This window comes from Gymnoscopelus braueri, assembly GCF_963280865.1.
Source record: "Gymnoscopelus braueri genome assembly, chromosome: 10".
Lineage (NCBI taxonomy): Eukaryota > Metazoa > Chordata > Actinopteri > Myctophiformes > Myctophidae > Gymnoscopelus > Gymnoscopelus braueri.
In genome coordinates, this window is record NC_137611.1 from 33,207,857 (window position 1) to 33,226,781 (window position 18,925).

The 18,925-nt window shown below is 42.1% G+C and overlaps 1 protein-coding gene across 4 annotated transcripts in view; it reads right to left on the reverse strand.

The window, feature by feature from the left end:
• Nucleotides 1–8,327: 8,327 nt before the first annotated feature.
• Nucleotides 8,328–18,925, reverse strand: part of gng12a (guanine nucleotide binding protein (G protein), gamma 12a) — a 37,959-nt gene continuing 27,361 nt past the window's right edge. For 2 of the 4 annotated variants that reach the window (XM_080439493.1, XM_080439495.1), the window contains exons 2-4: nt 10,210–10,256; nt 9,747–9,840; nt 8,328–8,739 (exon numbers count right to left, since the gene is read on the reverse strand). In XM_080439493.1, coding sequence (XP_080295619.1) covers nt 8,614–8,739; nt 9,747–9,839 — 219 coding nt within the window. In that variant the 5' untranslated portion in view covers nt 9,840; nt 10,210–10,256 and the 3' untranslated portion in view covers nt 8,328–8,613. Of the gene's footprint in view, nt 8,740–9,746; nt 9,856–10,209; nt 10,257–18,925 lie in introns of all 4 variants that reach the window. The other 2 variants (XM_080439492.1, XM_080439494.1) reach the window with 1 other exon arrangement.

Genomic DNA, 18,925 nt, shown 5'->3' on the forward strand with positions numbered 1-18,925 from the left:
AGAATCATGGTCACGAGAAGAGAAGCCTCCTATCTAACCTTTAATCAGAGAGACACTGTACACAGACTGACCTTAAGATTCCACATGATGGAAATCATATGACTTGATGTTCTCAAGCTTTATTATCGATGCGTCATATATTACACTATTTCACCTTGACCTGAAGAGTATGGTAATTTAACACTTAACCTCCATGGCCGCTACAGCCTGCCGCCTGCCTGCCTTCTTCATGTTGATCGGTGTGAACAGTATTTCATGTAGCCTTTCTGTGGTTATGTTCTGTACACATTGATAGAGTTCTCCACAGGTTAGAAGTAGCTCAGGAACAAAACCTCTCTTATAATTGTGGGATCCATTTCAAAACACCAAAAACGAAAAACAGATGAGACAAAACTATCATATTCTCATCACATTCCATAATGTGCATGATTATAACTTTCTCATACTGCATTACTTGTATGTGCAAGAGTTATTGTGTCCTTTAAAGGGCAAGACAACAATGTTGTTCTCTTGGGTACTGTGTTAAAGGTCATCTACTCTGCTGGTATCCTCTACCGTGTGACTGAAGGTTGTGACACTGACTGATGTCATGTGGTATTATAATGAACCAGGGGGAAAGGTTATTTTAAGACAGGATGGCTGATATAAGTGTTGTGTTTGGCACTTTCCCACAGAATCCCTCTTGTTCCGACTCCCGATCACAAGGGAATGGCATTTGCTGAAAGGAGCCAATTGCATTTCTGAGCACCTTCATCAAATATATAACACAAATATGTATTAAACAAAATAAGTCTATATGCCATGGCCTGTCTGCCCATGCCTATTTTAATGTTCCTGTTCAACACCCCTGAGCATTATCACTATGATCAGTACTAGTAACAGTATGTTATTGCTTAAATACATTAGCTATGATTATCTTATCCACTTAAGCCCGCAATGCGACATGTTGTGAACGTTTAGATCTGCTTTTAGATTTTACCTAATTTTGATATGGAAAAACTTTTTTTTATGTTTGACATTTCTTTAAATAAAAGTATCATGTATAGACTGAACAGTGCATTGTACATGGCAGTCTCTTTATTTAGAGTTTTGGCAAAACAGCATGAGTTTGGTACATAAAAAGGAAGAATTAACTAAATATTTGTATATTATAATATTATTTATTTTAAAATAATCTTCCTCAACCAGTCCATTCATCAGGGATTAATACATCCAATTTGTATATTATGAGCCAGGTGATGTCATGTGCTCTGCTCAATATGAGGTCATCCTTTGTCTCATCAATTCAGATTTCACATAGGGAAGTTACTGTACTGTTAAGCTTGAGTGACCATCATCAAAAACCATCATACAACCTGTTAGTGGGCAGTTGCACGAACACAACTCAAATACCACTTCACTGCACCTTTGAATGGGCGATGTGGCTTTAGCTGAATGAATATGCTGATGTAGACCTGCAGAATTTGAGGGTTAAAATGTAAAGACTGACCCTCACCCCACCTCCCGCCCCAAAGCACCATATGGGCAGTCAGTCAAATGACTTTAGGCTTAACTGTCCTCTCTGTAGCTCTATGGGTAATGGGAACAGCCAAAAAGAGCAGAGGTGCTGCTTGGTTCACTGTGCCAACACCTTCGCTCACATACACCCAGCCTCGTCCTCTGCTTTACCCCCCTGCAACCCCCCCCCCCCCCCTCCCCCACATCAGCACATTCCAGCACACACTGTAACTGCTCAGCCAGATTTGAACAGAGGCACGCTGTCAGTGGGACTTGCCTGCCAGGCACACTGGCGTATGCTTCCCTATCATCACCCTCGCATTGCTGCACAATGAGAGATAGGATTTGCCATGTAGTCTAGGCTCTGTGGAGGGTCACATGCCACATGCCTTTTTGGGTGCATCCATGCATGCTTATGCACAACATCCTGCCTCATGTTAGCACATATTTTGGGAATGTCGCTACAATGCAATGCGCCACGTATACATCTTTGGTTTTATCAATCCACTGTGAAGCTGATCTTTGATTTGGTCTGATATCGTAGCACAGGACAAAGACAACATGTATTATGCTCGGCTTGGTGGTTTGCGGTGTTGGACAGTAATGAGTAGCCTCTCTTAATGTGTCTACGGTGCTGAAGAATGTCCTGAATCCTAACCACTACACAATACCAATGCACCGGTCTGATCCCTGCAGCATAGTTGAACAATACCATGTAATTGAAACAATGCATGAGAAGAAACACGAGAGAAACTTCACAGTATTTAAGATCATCCTCACAATAGATAATCCAACAATGTCATTTCCTTATCTCACTTTATGTATGAGAAAATGACATGAGTAATAGCCAGTATTCTGCATTTGTACATTAGCAACAATAGCTGACTGTGGATATTACTACTATTTGATCTCCCTTTGTGTGCAGTGTTTCTCTGCCAGCTGGCGACAGACAAGGTCAGAGAGACCCAAGTGACCACCAGCGGATAATCAAAACAAGCCTTTAGTCCAGGTCAGTGTTTTCCCCAAAATAGCTCCTCATCTCTCCAAGAGCGGAAACCATGTGTTAGGCACCTTCTATATTTAGCCCTCTTATATATAGCCTCGTACTAGTGCTCTGGGGCTGCAATGGTGAGAGGGTTGGGTGTAGTTCATCCATAGGCAGTCTACTGTAAAAAACAAAAAAACTAAAAAACATGCTGGGCCAGAAGCTAATGAGAGGAAACAGACGCAAGGCTATAGATAACCTTGCAGGTTTATTTATAGCTATCCTTAACTGACTGGAGTCCCTCTGAACTGTAAAGTGAGAAACACACCATAGCTACAGCCAAATGTGAAACCCTGTACTCCATGTATGTACTGTATGTATGTAGGCTCATTATAGGTCATATTTTACTCTGTACCATTTGATTAAGAGCAACAGAGAGCAGTGTTGGAAAGGGGTGTCAGAACTGTGACAACAGCGCAACACTAAGGCTCAATTCATACAAGAGCCCTTTCAGAAATTAAAATAAGCCACCACTTGGAAATTCTTCACTTTGCACCCATCTTACAAGGATAAATATTTACTTGTCATCAATACCTCCTTCTGTGGTGCAGGAGATAGTGTGCCAGAAATGCAAAGGACCTCGGATCACTGTGGACCATGTTCACTCTGCATCTAAATCCTACAAGGTTAGGTATTTAGTTGTCACCAACATATGATCCCTCTAATGTGAGAGATATGCTAGTGCTTTGTAAACTAATTCGCTCAAAACCAATGAGTTTTCCAAGTTTGTAGCTGCCTCTAATATTTAAATCCTTTGATGTTTAATATGTAGTGGTCACAAATAAAAAATGTAATCTGATAAATAGGTTCTCTCTCCTCATTGGATGAAATAGGCGTCCCACCTGAAAATGTGTTTTCTGTCTGTTTATTGAATAGCTGGAGAGACGCGTTACCTGTGACTGAAAAAGAAAAACGCTACAGCAATGATTACAATCAGAATACTGAGCTTTGCCTTGTCTCTATTTACCAACATGTAATGGAGCCTACAGCCCACATCTAGGGACTTTGAACGGGCCTTAATGTATCATTTATAATTTAACAAGACAATGCACTTGTTACACTCATACATGACTGGTTTGTTAATTAATACGGTGGACGTAACATTTTATAGGTGATAATAACTTTAGCCGTGTTGACATGTTTCCTCTGCCTGTGTTTATGTGTATTAAATGAGACACAGAGCATCATCCCAGGAATCTAAGGTGATGCCTGAAAGGGTGAGCAAGGAGGCAAAGGCTGCCATCCTCCAGGCTGAAGGAGACTCTTGCTTCCTAGGTGCTTCCCTGTCTTCTATGGCGCTTCCTATGATACCTCCCTGTCATCTATGGTGCTTCCTAGGGTGCTTCCCTGTCTTCTATGGTGCTTCCTATGGTGCTTCAAGTTCCCAGTCTTCTATAGAGCTTCCCTGGGCCTATTACACGAAAGGAGAATTAAATAAGCCTGGATTTAAGTCAAATCCAGGTTACAGCCTGGTTTATTCCGTTCCATGAACGCCAAGCCAGGCTGAAAAGGAACGACTTTGTCGAGCTAGACCTAGGACCTATTACACGAAAGGAGAATTAAATAAGCCTGGATTTAATCAAAACCAGGTTTGACAAAGTCTGGTCCGTACAGCCTGGTTTATTCCGTTCCATGAACGCCAAGCCAGGCTGAAAAGGAGCGACTTTGTCGAGCTAGACCTTGTCAAGCCAGGCTGTGTCGAGCCAGGATGGTAAAGCCAGGCTTCACGTATTCCCATAAAAGACCATGAAAGTCGATCCTTGAATCCAGAATCCTTGAACTTGACCAATCATGGAGCCCAAAACCAGAGCGGCGTTCTTCTCTGTGGCTGAACAGCAGCACTGCAGCAGCTCAATCATGGAACAGTGGCGTTCCCAGGAATTACATTTAGGGCAGGCGAGATTCCCCCCCCCCCCCCCTACGAAGGGGAGGGGGGGTACTCGGGGGGAAAATCTCGGGGGAAACAAGTTAACTACAACACTACACACACTGACTACAAAACTGAAAAACGTTAATAAAAACAATATGCAAGTATAATCAATCAATCAATTCTTCAGCGTGGTCTCTTCATGTTGCTGCTTGATGCTCAAGCTGCTCTCAGAGCCCCTTTTATGCCAGGTGAGTACAGGTGATGGCCCAGACCCCCACCCCTGGCACCACTCCTGGTACCCCATGAAGACAAAGGCATACATTTGCATCACTATATAGGTGAGGGTCGCTCTGCTGAATGGATACGGTGGTGATTAGCGAATTAGTGAATGCTATATGTGTATATAGTGAATGGACGAGGAGGCGGGCTAATGGTCCGACTGCCTTTATTCTGTTTGGATTTTTTTCACTGCCTGTTTTTCAGTCAGTCTTTTACTTCATTTTCTAGGGGAGGCGAGATTTTAGTTCCTGCCTCTACAGTGGGCACGCCACTGATAGCGTCACAATCATTTTTAACCACTTAGCTTTGGCTATTCAAAAATAGCAGATCTACAAGCTCATAGCGGGCACCGAGTGCCACGCTATGAGCTTGTAGATCTGCTATTTTTGAAAAATCTTGAAAATGTGTGCATATCTTTGAAATATATATACATTTTTAAAGCGAACATTTTAACTCAAATCTTTGCTTCTGGGGGTCCCTGGCACAAAACAATTTTCAGATGGGGGTCCACGGCCAAATGTATATCAATTTAGGGGTCCTTGGCATAAAAAAGGTTGAAAACCACTGTTCTAAATGGCAGTGGTTCACAAACCTTTTAGCTCAGGAGTCTTGAGGCTTGGGTCCCAAGACTCACGACCCCAAAAGAGAAATTTGATGTCTCCCCGGGAGCCTGGGTCTTGACTCAAAACCCAAAAGAGAAATTTGATGTCTCCCCGGAATCATACGAGGAAGTAAAATGTATAATAAGCAAGAAAGGAAACACGGCCGCAATAAATGGATCCAGGGAGAAAGCGTGGCAAAGTATTGCTGACAAATTAAATGCACAAGTCGTCCAAAAATATATACAATTTATATACAAGTCCATAAATATATAATTCAGTTAGGCTTAAACATGAGGAGTGTATAGTAAATATTGGAATTATTGCCTACTAATCTACAATGCGATAGCCTATTATATGCGCCATGCATCCAACCAATATGTCTGAGTCTGTGCTTAGGAATGTGTCAAAAACAAAAAAATCTCCATGAATTGAAGGCTTCATGGAGTGTGTAATTGATAGAAAATAAGTATTTTTTGGGTGAACTATTCTTTTAAGTGTCGTGTTCAGGGACCCTTTGACACATTGCTGAGGCCTGGGATCGAACCTGAGACTTAAGGCCTGCCAGGTAGGCTCTCTAACCATTCAGCTATGGCCACATCATCAGAGGAATAATATGATAAAAGACTGTCTTGCTAATAAAGCGTCATGTCTCTCATTTTTTACAATGTATTTGATATTACCTTTACAATATTTAATAAATTATGCATTTCATCCTCTATATATTGTCCAGCAACCTTTATGATAAAGGCGAAAATAGAGAGTAGACCCGTGGGAGCCAGATTGCTCAGATGCCAAGGTTCCTGTGCTGGGATTCGATGAGAAGCATGTAACATGTAAACACATTCTTTTAACCATGACATCTAATAAATCAAATCAAAATCATTCAAAAGCCACAATAACAGGTCAAACCAGGTTTACAGGACTGCATTTTATTCAGAGATTAGTGCAGTATTACACCGAATGAGTGCAGTACGGTGCTGCATTTAATCTTCGTCACACATTCTCCATACAATGGTCAATGTGTCAGTAAAGATAGTCAATTTACACATTTAAACATTTAAATCATTAGTCTGTCAATGTGCAGTAAGGCCATTACTGGGTTGCTCAATGTATGGAAACTATATTGTGATAGTTGTGATCTATGTGCATTTTTAAGTGGCATACTGTAAATTCACGATTTATTATGAACTGTTCTGACTGCAATAAGAATTCATTATTAGAGGAAACTGTATTAAAAACACAATTGATCTTGCTGATTTCAAAACTTTATAAACTACCCTTTGGAGAAGGCAACAATACCAATGCTGAAATCTGTAGCACCGGGTAGTCAAATATAATCAAACATCTCTTATTAATGACAACATGTAGACACAAAACAAAACAAAAACAATGGCACAATATAGTTACAAATCACTTTCATCACAGAGATAGAAATATTAGATAGAAATATATTTTGTTGTTAAAGGAAATACTCCAAGACTGTTCATAATACAAGGCATACAGGTAAAGCTCAATTTATACTTTGATGATGTATAAATTGGACTTAAGGCTTTTGTGTGCAAGAACATTTTATCTAGTCTGCTTCTGTTATCACATTTGCCCCCAAAACACGCTCCAGCCTCCAGTAGCTAATCAGCTTGCTAATCAAATCACACATGTTCTACTGCAGAACACAGAGATTGAATAAACGAGTCAATGCTACATGTACTGTACAAGAGACGATCGGAACGATCCAGGGGCAGTTGAGTCAACCTGTTACATTAATGGACACTACCTACTGTACTGTGCTTGTGCCAACATTAAATGTGCCAAAAAATCTATTTAAGACACAATTGTTTACATCGAGTTGCCTAAGATCTTGCAGATACTTTCTTGTATCTGCAAGGCAGCATGGCTCAGTGTTGTGTAAAAGCAGTTCCAATAGCTGGGCGGGGTTGCTTCTTGTCCCCACGTATTTGCAAATGTAAAGGTAAACTTTTTACCAATTAAGAAAATCTGGTGACTCTGGTGACAGTTTGTAATATATCATTACTTCATGAGTTATGATCGCTTGGCTTGGTCCCAGGGTCATAAAACCTTGTTGTCAAAACAATATACTGGATACATGAGGTTTGTACAGGACATCAGAGTTCTACTCTATGTTGTCCAAGGCAGTGGTTCTCAATCGCTGGGTTGGGTCCCAAAAGTGGCTTGTGAGATGAAGTGTGTAATATTGTACTGTATGTGTTAGTGAATTGTTTCCTGACGTCATGACGGCAAACATCAAATCCGGGTTCCATTTTTTGAATCCAACCAACTGAGAACCACTGTTCAACCTGACACCAGAGGTCAGTTTTCAGAGGGTATCTGCACTTAAGAGTACAATCTGATGAAAGTATATTTTGTAAATATTAATATTTTTTTCTTAATCTTAATACAATGTTAATACAAACCCATCGCATATAGGTACCTTAAATCTGAACCATACACATTTTTGATTACTGAACAAGGGTTCCTAAAAGCACTCAGTTAATGTTGATTCCACTGCTTTACAGCACTGCTTTACAATACTGCGAGGAAATAAAAAATTAAAATAATTAAAGAATAAAACAAACCCTAATGGCATCAATTTCAGCAAAACATAAAACTGTCACATTGTTATCACACAGTAACAACCAGAGTCTTCATTTAACCCTTACAAGTGTATTTTTACACTCTCCGAGTTAAACGAACATTCCAGATTTTACTAACGTTTACCTCCAAACTTATTATACACTCTGACCCTGTATTCAGTTAGTTAATTTCAAACAGTCATACAACCCAAATGGTGAGGGTGGGCCTGTAAGACCTTATACTGTAGCAGAAACAATGATGTGACGTTCAACAGGTACTGCATGTGACTAAAGGCCAGGAAGGAAACCTGGGCTATATAAATTCACTGAGTAAAGTAGACAGATGTCAACAGTCACCACTCCAGAATGTCACACCCAGTCCATAGTCCCAGTGAGGACTGGGGCTGTTTCAGTAATTCAGATCACTTCCATTATCAATATGCCATGCCATACCATTTTAACAACCTGTTTAGTGGTCAGTGGTGGAATAGTTTCCATTAATAGAAGGAGGCAGGGTGGCCACGGCACACTACTTGGCTGATTGCAGATTGTTGATTTTGAGATCATTCATTCTAGGTGAAATCATTACAGAAATCATGACTATAAGGGAATGATAGTGATATATTTTTAAAACACAGTCTATCTCCCAACCCCCTAACCCCTCTCAGTAAAAGAATACAGCCACATTAATAAGCAAAAAACAGACACTTAAAGGCTAAATGGCATCGACTACAATATAGTGCAGGGTTTCTTGTCCTTGAAGGGATTTTCTGAAGTCGGGATACCAATGAGCAGAGGGTCATACTTTGCGTGCTCAACACAGTAATTCATGAGGTCTGCTGAAGCCTTGGACACCTGCAGGACAAACAGAGGACGGACGGTGAACACAAACGCACACACACACACACACACACACACACACACACACACACACACACACACATACAAACCTGTAAATCCTTATCAAGAGTTACTACAATTTACAATTTAGGCATTTAGCAGACGCTCTTTCCCATTGTGACTTAAATTGTGAAATGGGTATACTAATAACCAGGACATCAACATAATTTACTGACGTGATACTGACATGATACTGACTGACATGATACTGACCATAATACTGACATGATACTGAAATGATACTGACCATGATACTGACATGATACTGACCATGATACTGACATGATACTGACATGATACTGGACACGATACTGACATGATACTGACCATGATACTGAAATGATACTAAACATGATACTGACATGATATATCTGACATGATACTGACCATGACACTGACATGATACTGACATGATACTGACCATGAAACTGACATGATACTGACCATGACACTGACATGATACTGACATGATACTGAAATGATACTGACATGATACTGAAATGATACTGAAATGATACTGAAATGATACTGAAATGATACTGACCATGATACTGACCATGATACTGAAATGATACTGACCATGACACTGACATGATACTGACCATGATACTGAAATGATACTGACATGATACTGAAATGATGCTGACATGATACTGACCATGATACTGACATGATACTTTAACCACTTAAACCCTATATTTTTTGTTGACTGGAGTCTCCCAGGAGTCTTGGTCACCTCCTTATTTCCCTTTACACGTCTCTTGGCCAGAAATAGCCTATCTACAAGCTCAAAACACGTTACGACACGTTGTGAGCTTCTAGATCTGCTATTTTCGCCAAATGTTTGCCTGTTAAGACATGCCCAGAATAGGCACACTAGGGTTCATGTGGTTAACACAGACACATGCCATAATGCCACATGACTGTAATGACATGTAATATTCTGTGTGATCTTCACGCACCTTTATCCTCTCGATGCTGGCTTCTATCCTGAGCTGATCCACCGTCCTCTTGGCGTGGGCTATGTTGTTGGCACTGGGCGTCTTCGAAGACATCCTGGGCAATAAAAGACTGCATTAGGAAAAGAAAATGTGAATGAAACTAGCTCCGTTAGATGAAAGCAAAAAACACAAATGGAGAAATGGCAAAGGAAGTAGGCGTTATGTGTCGTGCAATGTAACGAAAACAACTCTGTCAAATCTGTCAAACTGAAGTTATGCTAGTAAACAAAACACAACTGCCAAAACAAGCATAGGTGACAGCAAATGGTGAATAATCATTCTGTTGGGAGGAACAACCAACCAACTAACTAACAATTAACTAACTAATTAACAAACAAGAAAATGCAAGGTCTGATATTCAGATCAAATATCCGAATACAGGGTAAATTAGCCCTAGTTTTTTGTTATTCTATACTTCATTCACCTTATTATGCAGTTCTCAGGTCAAGCCGTATGGAGCGTGAGATGGTCCTGTTGAAACAAGAGCAGCAATATTCAAACTCAGTAACAACATGCTGCGGCAGTTTACTCTGTCCTCTGAGGCTTGCAGCAACACACAGAATATCCTGCTCATGGGCATTATTTCAGACCACACTTCTGTCAGAGAGTAGGAAGCAAACGATAAGGACAATGATGACACTTTGCCGGCCGTTTGGCTAATCGCCAACTTGCTTGTCATAACAAACAATTCACAAACCAAGTTGATGTGAACACAGTTGGGACATACTGTACTATTACTAAACATGAGAATGTGCGCAGGACATTTCTTTGTGATCATTTAACTGTGAGAGTCTAAAAATTGACCTGTAAGGGTCCAGATATAAATGATCACTCAAGTGTGTGTGGCTCTGTAACTTGGTGAGGGAAGCGAGGGATGCTGTGTCAACACTGTACTGTAGGTCGGAACACACTGAACGTTCCGACTGTTCTTCCTCCTGTCAGAGTGTGATGAGAACATGTTTATTCTGTATTGCAGGCTGTGGTGCAGCTTGTACAGTCAGCAGCAGTGCACCTGGTTGATCAGAAGAGGAAACAATGGCAGGTGTGATTGGCTCATGGTCAACCAGGCCCCCCCCCCCCCCCTCCCACTTCCTCGTCTTTCGTAGAATTGTTCCCCACAGTGATGTCATAAGAGTTTCCTCAACTCACTGCTGGTACGCAGAAGACCAGTGGTGAGTTGCACAAACAGCTAATTGACACCTGCATGGTGGTTTCTCCATTGAAAATGTTATTGTGAATATATTGACTATTTTTGTTAACCAGGTGAAGTTCCATTGAAGTCTCTTTTGCAAGGGAACCCTGGCCAAGAAAGCATTCAAGCAGGGATTACCCCATAAAATACAATAAAAAACACAAAGCAAAACTGAAAATACATTAAATGAATGAATACAAACTGAAGTAAAACAACTGCCGTGTGGACATTAAACTTGAAAAATCATCCAAAAGGATTAAATGCTCCAGTTTAATGTAATTCTGATGGGTGAAATAATCAACTGTGAGTCTTTATTAAAGAACTTGGATGGTAGCCTAAATACCTCCAAGACAGGCACCAGAATCAGTTCAGATTCTGCATGCCTGCTGGCCATCTCAGTTACAAACTAGAAAAAGTGCTCCTCGGAGCACAGGTCTCCGCCAGGTCAGGTAAGTTATTGTGGCCTCCTGGTGGCGCTATAATAGGCCAATGTGAAAAGGGTGGCATTTCTTCCTCGGCCTACTGGGAATGTGCGTGCAAATTTTCACGGAAATCGCACGCCACGTTCATGATTTCAGACATTTTGTTCAAAACGGACCAATCCTGCAAACTTTGGAAGTCAACCTTAGCCAATCAGGATGGAATATGAAATATCTGACAGATGCGTCTTGATCACATGACTATAGAGATACATTGTACCGATGTGCGTGATGTTTGGATAAAATCTGAAGGATTAATATCCAAAAATGTATTTGACATAAGTCGGCCTCCTGGTGGCGCTGTAAAAAGCAGATGTGAAAAATGCAGTGCAGATGTTTTTCCTTGGCCTTTAGGGAGTAGGCGTGCAAAGTTTCACGCAGATCGGTGCAGTTATAGTTAAAAATGCAAATCGGCCTGTTATAGCGCCACCATGAGGCTGATGTGAAAAGTTTTAAGTGCCATTTATTCCTCGGCCTAGTGGGAATGTGCGTGTGCAATTTTATGGAAATGGCAAGCTGCGTTCATGATTTGAGGCAGTTTGTTCAAAACGGACCAATCCTGCAAACTTTGGATGGTAACCTTAGCCAATGAGGATGGAATATGGGAAATCGGACAGATCAGGGTTGATCACATGACTATAGAGATACTGTGTACCGATTTGCATGAGGTTTGGTTAAAAACTGTAGGAGTAATGGGGAAAAATGGGTTTTGCACAAATCGGCCTCCTGGTGGCGCTATGACAGGCCTATGTGAAAAATTTGAGGCAGAGGTTCTGAATTGGCATCCAGGGAGTGTGTGTGCACAGTTTCGCAGCGACCGGGCCAACGGTGCCTGAGATTTGGTGGTAACACACAGACAGGACACACGGACGGACGGACACACACACGGACACACGGACGGACGGACGGACAGGGGCGAAAACATACTCTCTCGCCATGCCTTTCGGCCTGGCGGAGACAATGACACTGAGGGTGACACTGAGGATTTTACTGTTACCGTCATGTGTACCTTCAATAAAGTGTCAAAAGTGATACAAAATGCTTACTTAACATCAGAATGTTATACAAAAAATTGTTTGTTCTATGAGAGGTTAATTTATTATTTATGATGAGTCAGGTGCAGAACAGCACTTGGGAAGTGCAGTTCCACTGAATCATGAAGACAAATCCTTCATGAGCTGTGTGTGTGTGTGTGTGTGTGTGTGTGTGTGTGTGTGTGTGTGTGTGTGTGTGTGTGTGTGTGTGTGTGTGTGTGTGTGTGTGTGTGTGTGTGTGTGTGTGTGTGTGTGTGTGTGTGTGTGCGTGCGTGCGTGCGTGCGTGCGTGCGTGCGTGCGTGCGTGCGTGCGTGCGTGCGTGCGTGCGTGCGTGCGTGCGTGCGTGCGTGCGTGCGTGCGTGCGTGCGTGCGTGCGTGCGTGCGTGCGTGCGTGCGTGCGTGCGTGCGTGCGCGTGCGTGCGTGCGTGCGTGCGTGCGTGCGTGCGTGCGTGCGTGCGTGCGTGCGTGCGTGCGTGCGTGCGTGCGTGCGTGCGTGCGTGCGTGCGCGCGTGCGTGTGTGTTTGTGTGTAGAATAACTGGCGTATGCTGACATAGCAGGGCAACTAGATATGAATCACATGAGGTGCTTTTTATCACAATGGCATGAAATGTTTTGGTGGTGTCCACCAGAGATCAAAACCCACCACAATGCTTCCTCCTCTGCGTTCTCAACAATCTCTCTACTGTCAGTTTAAAGAAAGGAAAAATAACTGACAGGAGTGGGCCTCTGCAAACAAGTTTATGCACAGCTTGTGAGAGACTCTTTACAATAGTTTTCTGTGTATCCTGTGCTATGTGACATCCTGGTTGTAAATCATTCAATGAAAGGGGAATTTTAACAGCAACAGGCAACAACATATAATGAGACTGTTATTGGTATTATGCTGTTTTTCAGCCAGCGAACTGCCCCTGCAGCCAAAGTGGAGTTAACATGCTGTTTGAGCATTGTATGGTGATACACTTATAGTAACCTGTGTGTTGGGAATTAAAATTAAGATTTTTTTTGACAGGGTCACAGATAAAGAACATTATTTTGGGAAGTGGACAGTCCACTCGGCTTGATATATTTAAATCCAGACAGTAGGAAACGTGAGCGGAAGACAGTGTAGGGGAGGCACAGGAAGAAGCCTTCAGGCGGGGATTTAACAGGTCAGCAAGGGGCCGTCTGGTTCCGGAGGCGAACTTGATTCTCAAGCACTAATCCATCAACAGTCCCAAACGAACATTAATAGAGAAATATTGATATTTAAAATATTGCACCATATTCTTTATTTAAAGCAAATTTCTACTCCCTGCATCAAACGAGTTGAGAACCACTGTGCTAATCTGTGACCAAAAGAGGTTGGACGTTGGAGATCCCTCTTTCTCACATTACAGGATGTGATTATTCAAAGGACTGGAGCAGAGATCCAAGAGATTTCCCTGAGATCATGAAAACGTTTTTCTTGCCTGGCAGCTTGTCGCTGGCAGTGGCTGGCAACATAACTCAGGGCAGTGTGTAATGACTCAGATGCTGCTGGGGAGGGCGGTTGGACAAGAGAGGTTGGAGAGTTTGAAGTCTGCCAGTCAGTTGGTGGTTCCAACGCCAGAGTTCCAATTCCACCGCCTGGTAATCATTTACAGGCGCGATGGGAACATGACTGGACACATCCTATACCGCTGAACTTTCTCAGAGCTCTGGTTACAGCGTCTCTCCTCCCCCTCACTCTCTTGATTCCTCTCTGTTTCTCTTTCCCTCTTTCTCTCGTTCTCTCTCTCTCTCTCTCTCTCTCACACACACGCACGCACGCACGCACGCACACGCGCACACACACACACACACACACAATCTCATACCCTACTGTTTTTTTTTTGTTCAAGGTTTTTTTATTTTATATTTTCACATACAGGTCTATAATAATGAGCATACAAAAAACAGTGAATGTATATACCCTACTGTTTGACCAGAAATCTTGTTGTTCCACAGCCAGAAAGAGGAACTGCAAGCACTGTTTCTCTGAACTTGTGTAATGAATTACTGAATGTGCAGCTAAGTGCAAAGAAAAAAAAAGTGTTTCTTTAAAATGCTTGAGTTGCCCATTACATAAGTGTATGAAATTATTAAATTATGATTATGGCCTCTGTGCTCACATAATTATGTACAGAATGTAAACAAATAATATGTACACAACATTTATCCATTAGTTATTGTTTCTTCCCCTCAATTTAGCAACTGCATCCATCAGAGGTGTTCAGGTCAAATCATACTGTAGGTTTGTAGGAGGTAATGCCACAGGCAAAGCCCCAGCTGTAAATAACGTGCACAAAAAAAAAGAAAAAAGAAAGGGGGCACGCTGAGCTGCAACAGCCTTGTGTTGCTTTATGCATTGGAGAGAGCACAACAGAGACATAACTTACGTCTAAAAATACATGTTAAATTGTGTGCGCTTGTTTTGTTGGACTCCACTTACCACAGCAGGATGTGAGCCCTTCACGGTTCTTTGATGCTACAGCGGGAGCCTACAGCTCCCTGTTTGTTTCCAGAAGAGGCGCAGAGACAGAGGAATGGAGGCAGACAGGGGGGTGGGTGGGACAAGGAAGGAAGGGGAGCTCCCTACTTTCCAACCTCTTCTTTGGAGTAGCTGATTAAAGCCTTTTTACACCCAAAAATAGGGTTCGCAAAAACAAGGCGAGGGGCGACCAGATGAGTTCAAAGGTCATTGTGGGTCGGCCTATGTGGTGCGCACATAAATTATCCTGAGATAACAATCACAGCATTCCTTCGGAGGTCGTTTTTAAATAATTATAAGCAAACAGGCAGCATATTCTAATAACAATGCACTTGATTCATGTCCTTGGCTGAGCAGTAAGTATAATGAACAATTCAATGATATGATCACACTGGAACTATTACTACTTATTACTGGGCTATTACTACTGTGCTATCATTAAAAAGAAAAGGACTTCCCTGCACTTTAGTTACAGTACTAAAACCACAAAGGAAACCAAATCATAATGTGTGGATTCCCAGAACCTATTGACATTAAAGAAACTAGACAAAACAAATCTGCACTGTGGAAAAGGAGGTAACAAAGTGAGTCGTCATTTATAGAAAAGAACAATGATTTTGCAGCGGTAGTAGAAAAAAAGAAAATACTGGGGAAACCACTTCCTTCTGCAAGACAGCATCGCTGGAGAGAATTATGGTGAATAAACATGGATGGAAAGGAGCCATTTTATCTTCTAGACCCACTCTGTAGACATGTCTGCCTTATCCTAAGTTGTTACTTTATTTCTAGCAGGGACAGAGGAAAATGGGTTCCCACAAAAAAGAAAGGAGGCATACAAGAATAACTACAATGCCTCTGGATATGGTGAAACACTAGCCCTTCTAGAGACATAGTGCACCTGACCCCAAAGAGTTGAGGGAGGCCGAGTTACGTAAACAACAATCCCATAGGGATCACACATAGTGAAAAGAACTTGCAAGCTTACAGACAGTTGTGTGACAATAGGCAATTCAGCTGTATTATGTAATTAGGATTCAGGCTTTCTTTACACTATTAGTGTGAGGTGGTGGAGATAGAGTTTAGAATTATGTGGGGGAGGTCCAGACTCTTGATAGGGAACAGTAAACACATGTCGGAAGAGTGTGGAGGTTGGGTGAAAGATCCTGAAAGCTGGAAATAATTCTGAGACAAAGGCCTGACTCTTAATTTCGACTTTTGCCATTCACACAATTCCTGCATTTTAACCTGTCCTACCAATGGAGGAATACACTGGGCCAGTGATACCTGAGGGAAGGAGCCGCATGTGCTGGTCGCCAAGTCAGAGTTGTATTTTTTGCTGCTTAGAGGGCCCCTCTTCGATGGCATGTTTATTGACCCCCCCCCCCCCCCCCCCGCCCCCCCAAAAAAGATTCTAATCATTTATGCAGCATACAGTTTCGAATTATGAGGTAAGGTAGACTCATTTACACATTAACAACAACACATGCTGTAGGCAGGGAACACAAATCCATCTATGCGCTATGTTAACAAGGGCACTAGTCTTCATGTAAAATGGTAAATGGTGCATTTATATAGCGCTTTTATCCAAAGCGCTTTACATACCTACCCATTCACACACACATTCATACACCGATGGCGGAGGAAACCATGCAAGGCACCAACCTGCTTATCGGGAGCAATTAGGGGTTCAGCTTCTTGCTCAAGGACACTTCGACACTAACTCTGGGGGAGCCTCCGAGCCCGGGATCAAACTGGGAACCTTGCGGTTTCCAGTTCACTCAACCCCTGAGCCACGAGCTACATGAGCTTAGCAACAGATTGTCAGATTGTAGCCCTTGCAGCAGCATCACTTGGAATAATTAAGATATCATCCACATCTGAGAGATGTGGTGGTTTATCAAATATCTGAAGTGTATCTAGAAGCTAGCAGCACTGCAGGGGAGTGCTCACTAGCTTTCAAATAGCCCACCCCAAGTGAGTCACCTCACTCAAACTATACGAGCTGTGTGTGTGTGATGTGATGCCAGCTACCAGCAGCAGTGCAGGGCTAAATGAGATTGTGTGGGAGGGCACACCTTCTATCCCTCTCTGTGTGTGTGTGTGTGTGTGTGTGTGTGTGTGTGTGTGTGTGTGTGTGTGTGTGTGTGTGTGTGTGTGTGTGTGTGTGTGTGTGTGTGTGTGTGTGTGTGTGTGTGTTGTGGGGAGCAATAGGAAAAGCCATGGAGAACTCCAAGGATCTGAGAAAGACCACCCCTATACAGCCCACCCTTTCACCACACACACACACCAGCCCTCATACTGCAACCTCAACAAGACCACCTACAGCACAGAATAGAGTGGCCCCATGGCTTTACTGTACCTTCCCCATATGCACACAAACCCACCCACACACATGCCATTCATTAGCACTATATGATCAAAGGGCCAACCGTTATGAGTCAATGCATTTAACACTTAACACTTACACTCAGATGAAAAGTATGTGCGTGTGTGTGTGTGTATGCGTGTGTCTAGGGTTTTGTGAGTTTATGTGTGTCCATGTACAGCATTTCTACCAAATGTCCTTACAAAGACAAACCGATGAAGAAAATTGTGGAAAGTGAAGCCATTTAACCAGTGACAGTCCTCAGTTTTCAAGTAGCTATTTAGGGATAAGGTTAGACATGCATGGCATTTAACCCATTTAGACCTGTCTTCTAAATCCTAACCGTTTTCTGAAAAACCTATGTTGCTATACATAGCTAAAATCTAAAATGACACAGATGCTTTCCCAGATAGAATGGGTTGATAATGTAGTGTTGAGAGTTAAGCAGAGTGTCCACCAAGTCATCTTTTCCAGGCTGAAAACGCAACGCCCTCTCTTAAAACACTCATCCAAAAGTTGAAAATGTTTTCAACTCTCGTTGACCAGACAAAAATGTCAGATATGCACGCTGCCCTATAAAGCCTACAACTGGTCATTATTTATTCATCAAAGGTCAGCCATCATGATTTGAGTGGATAATTAATTACCTCATGAATACATAATACTAAAGTGCAATATCACTTAAATATCTATAACCTATTTGGCCTTGTGTTGCTTATTGCTTCATTGCTAATCAGGTCGACACTACAAGGTCCCACTGACCCGATTTTGTTTTTTTACCACAAATGTTTTATTGCCAGCTGTGAGTGACATTGTGGCTGGTATTGTTTTCACCTTGAGTCTGTGGTGTTGATACCGTATGCCTGTGGATAGATGTTGTCACCGCGATAGCATCAGAACTGTGCAAGATGCAGCCATGAAACTTTACAGTTGATCATAATTTGAAGATGGGTGTCCGACCAATGACATTGGAAGCAGGTGGTCACTGGTCAACAGATACTGGTGTGTCCATTCTAGAAGTGGGATGTACATTTGACCACAGTCTGGAAGAGGCATTCCTTACCAAGGTGCTAAAGTACCAGCGTCTTAAGGATGCTATTGCACAGTACAGCTTGGGTACAAATGTAAATAGCTTGTGTTTATATTTGGAAGCCTCTGTAATGTCCACAAAACACAGATTACAAGAATGCCAAAGCCATGAGCTAAGGCATTGGCTAAATTCTGTTCAACGTCTGCGATAGTTGGCAGTTACCAGATATGGAGGAGACGATGCTTGGAGGTGAACTGAGACTGAAAACGTATGTTGTTGAGTTTCCCAAGCATCTAGTAGATGCACACACATTTAACACATTTCTTGTTAAATGTGAACACAAATAAAGATATATATATGTGTGTGTGACTGTGTGTGTGTTTTGAATGTGCAGTGTTGAACCTTGTCAAAGAGAGATTACTGTTACCTTTGGCAATGCACTTGTACTAAATGAGAAATGGCAAATACATGGCTAATGGCTATATCAGCATTACTTGGTGCCAGCAGAGAGATGATGCCACAGTCGCCCCTCTTTCACATGGAAAGACTG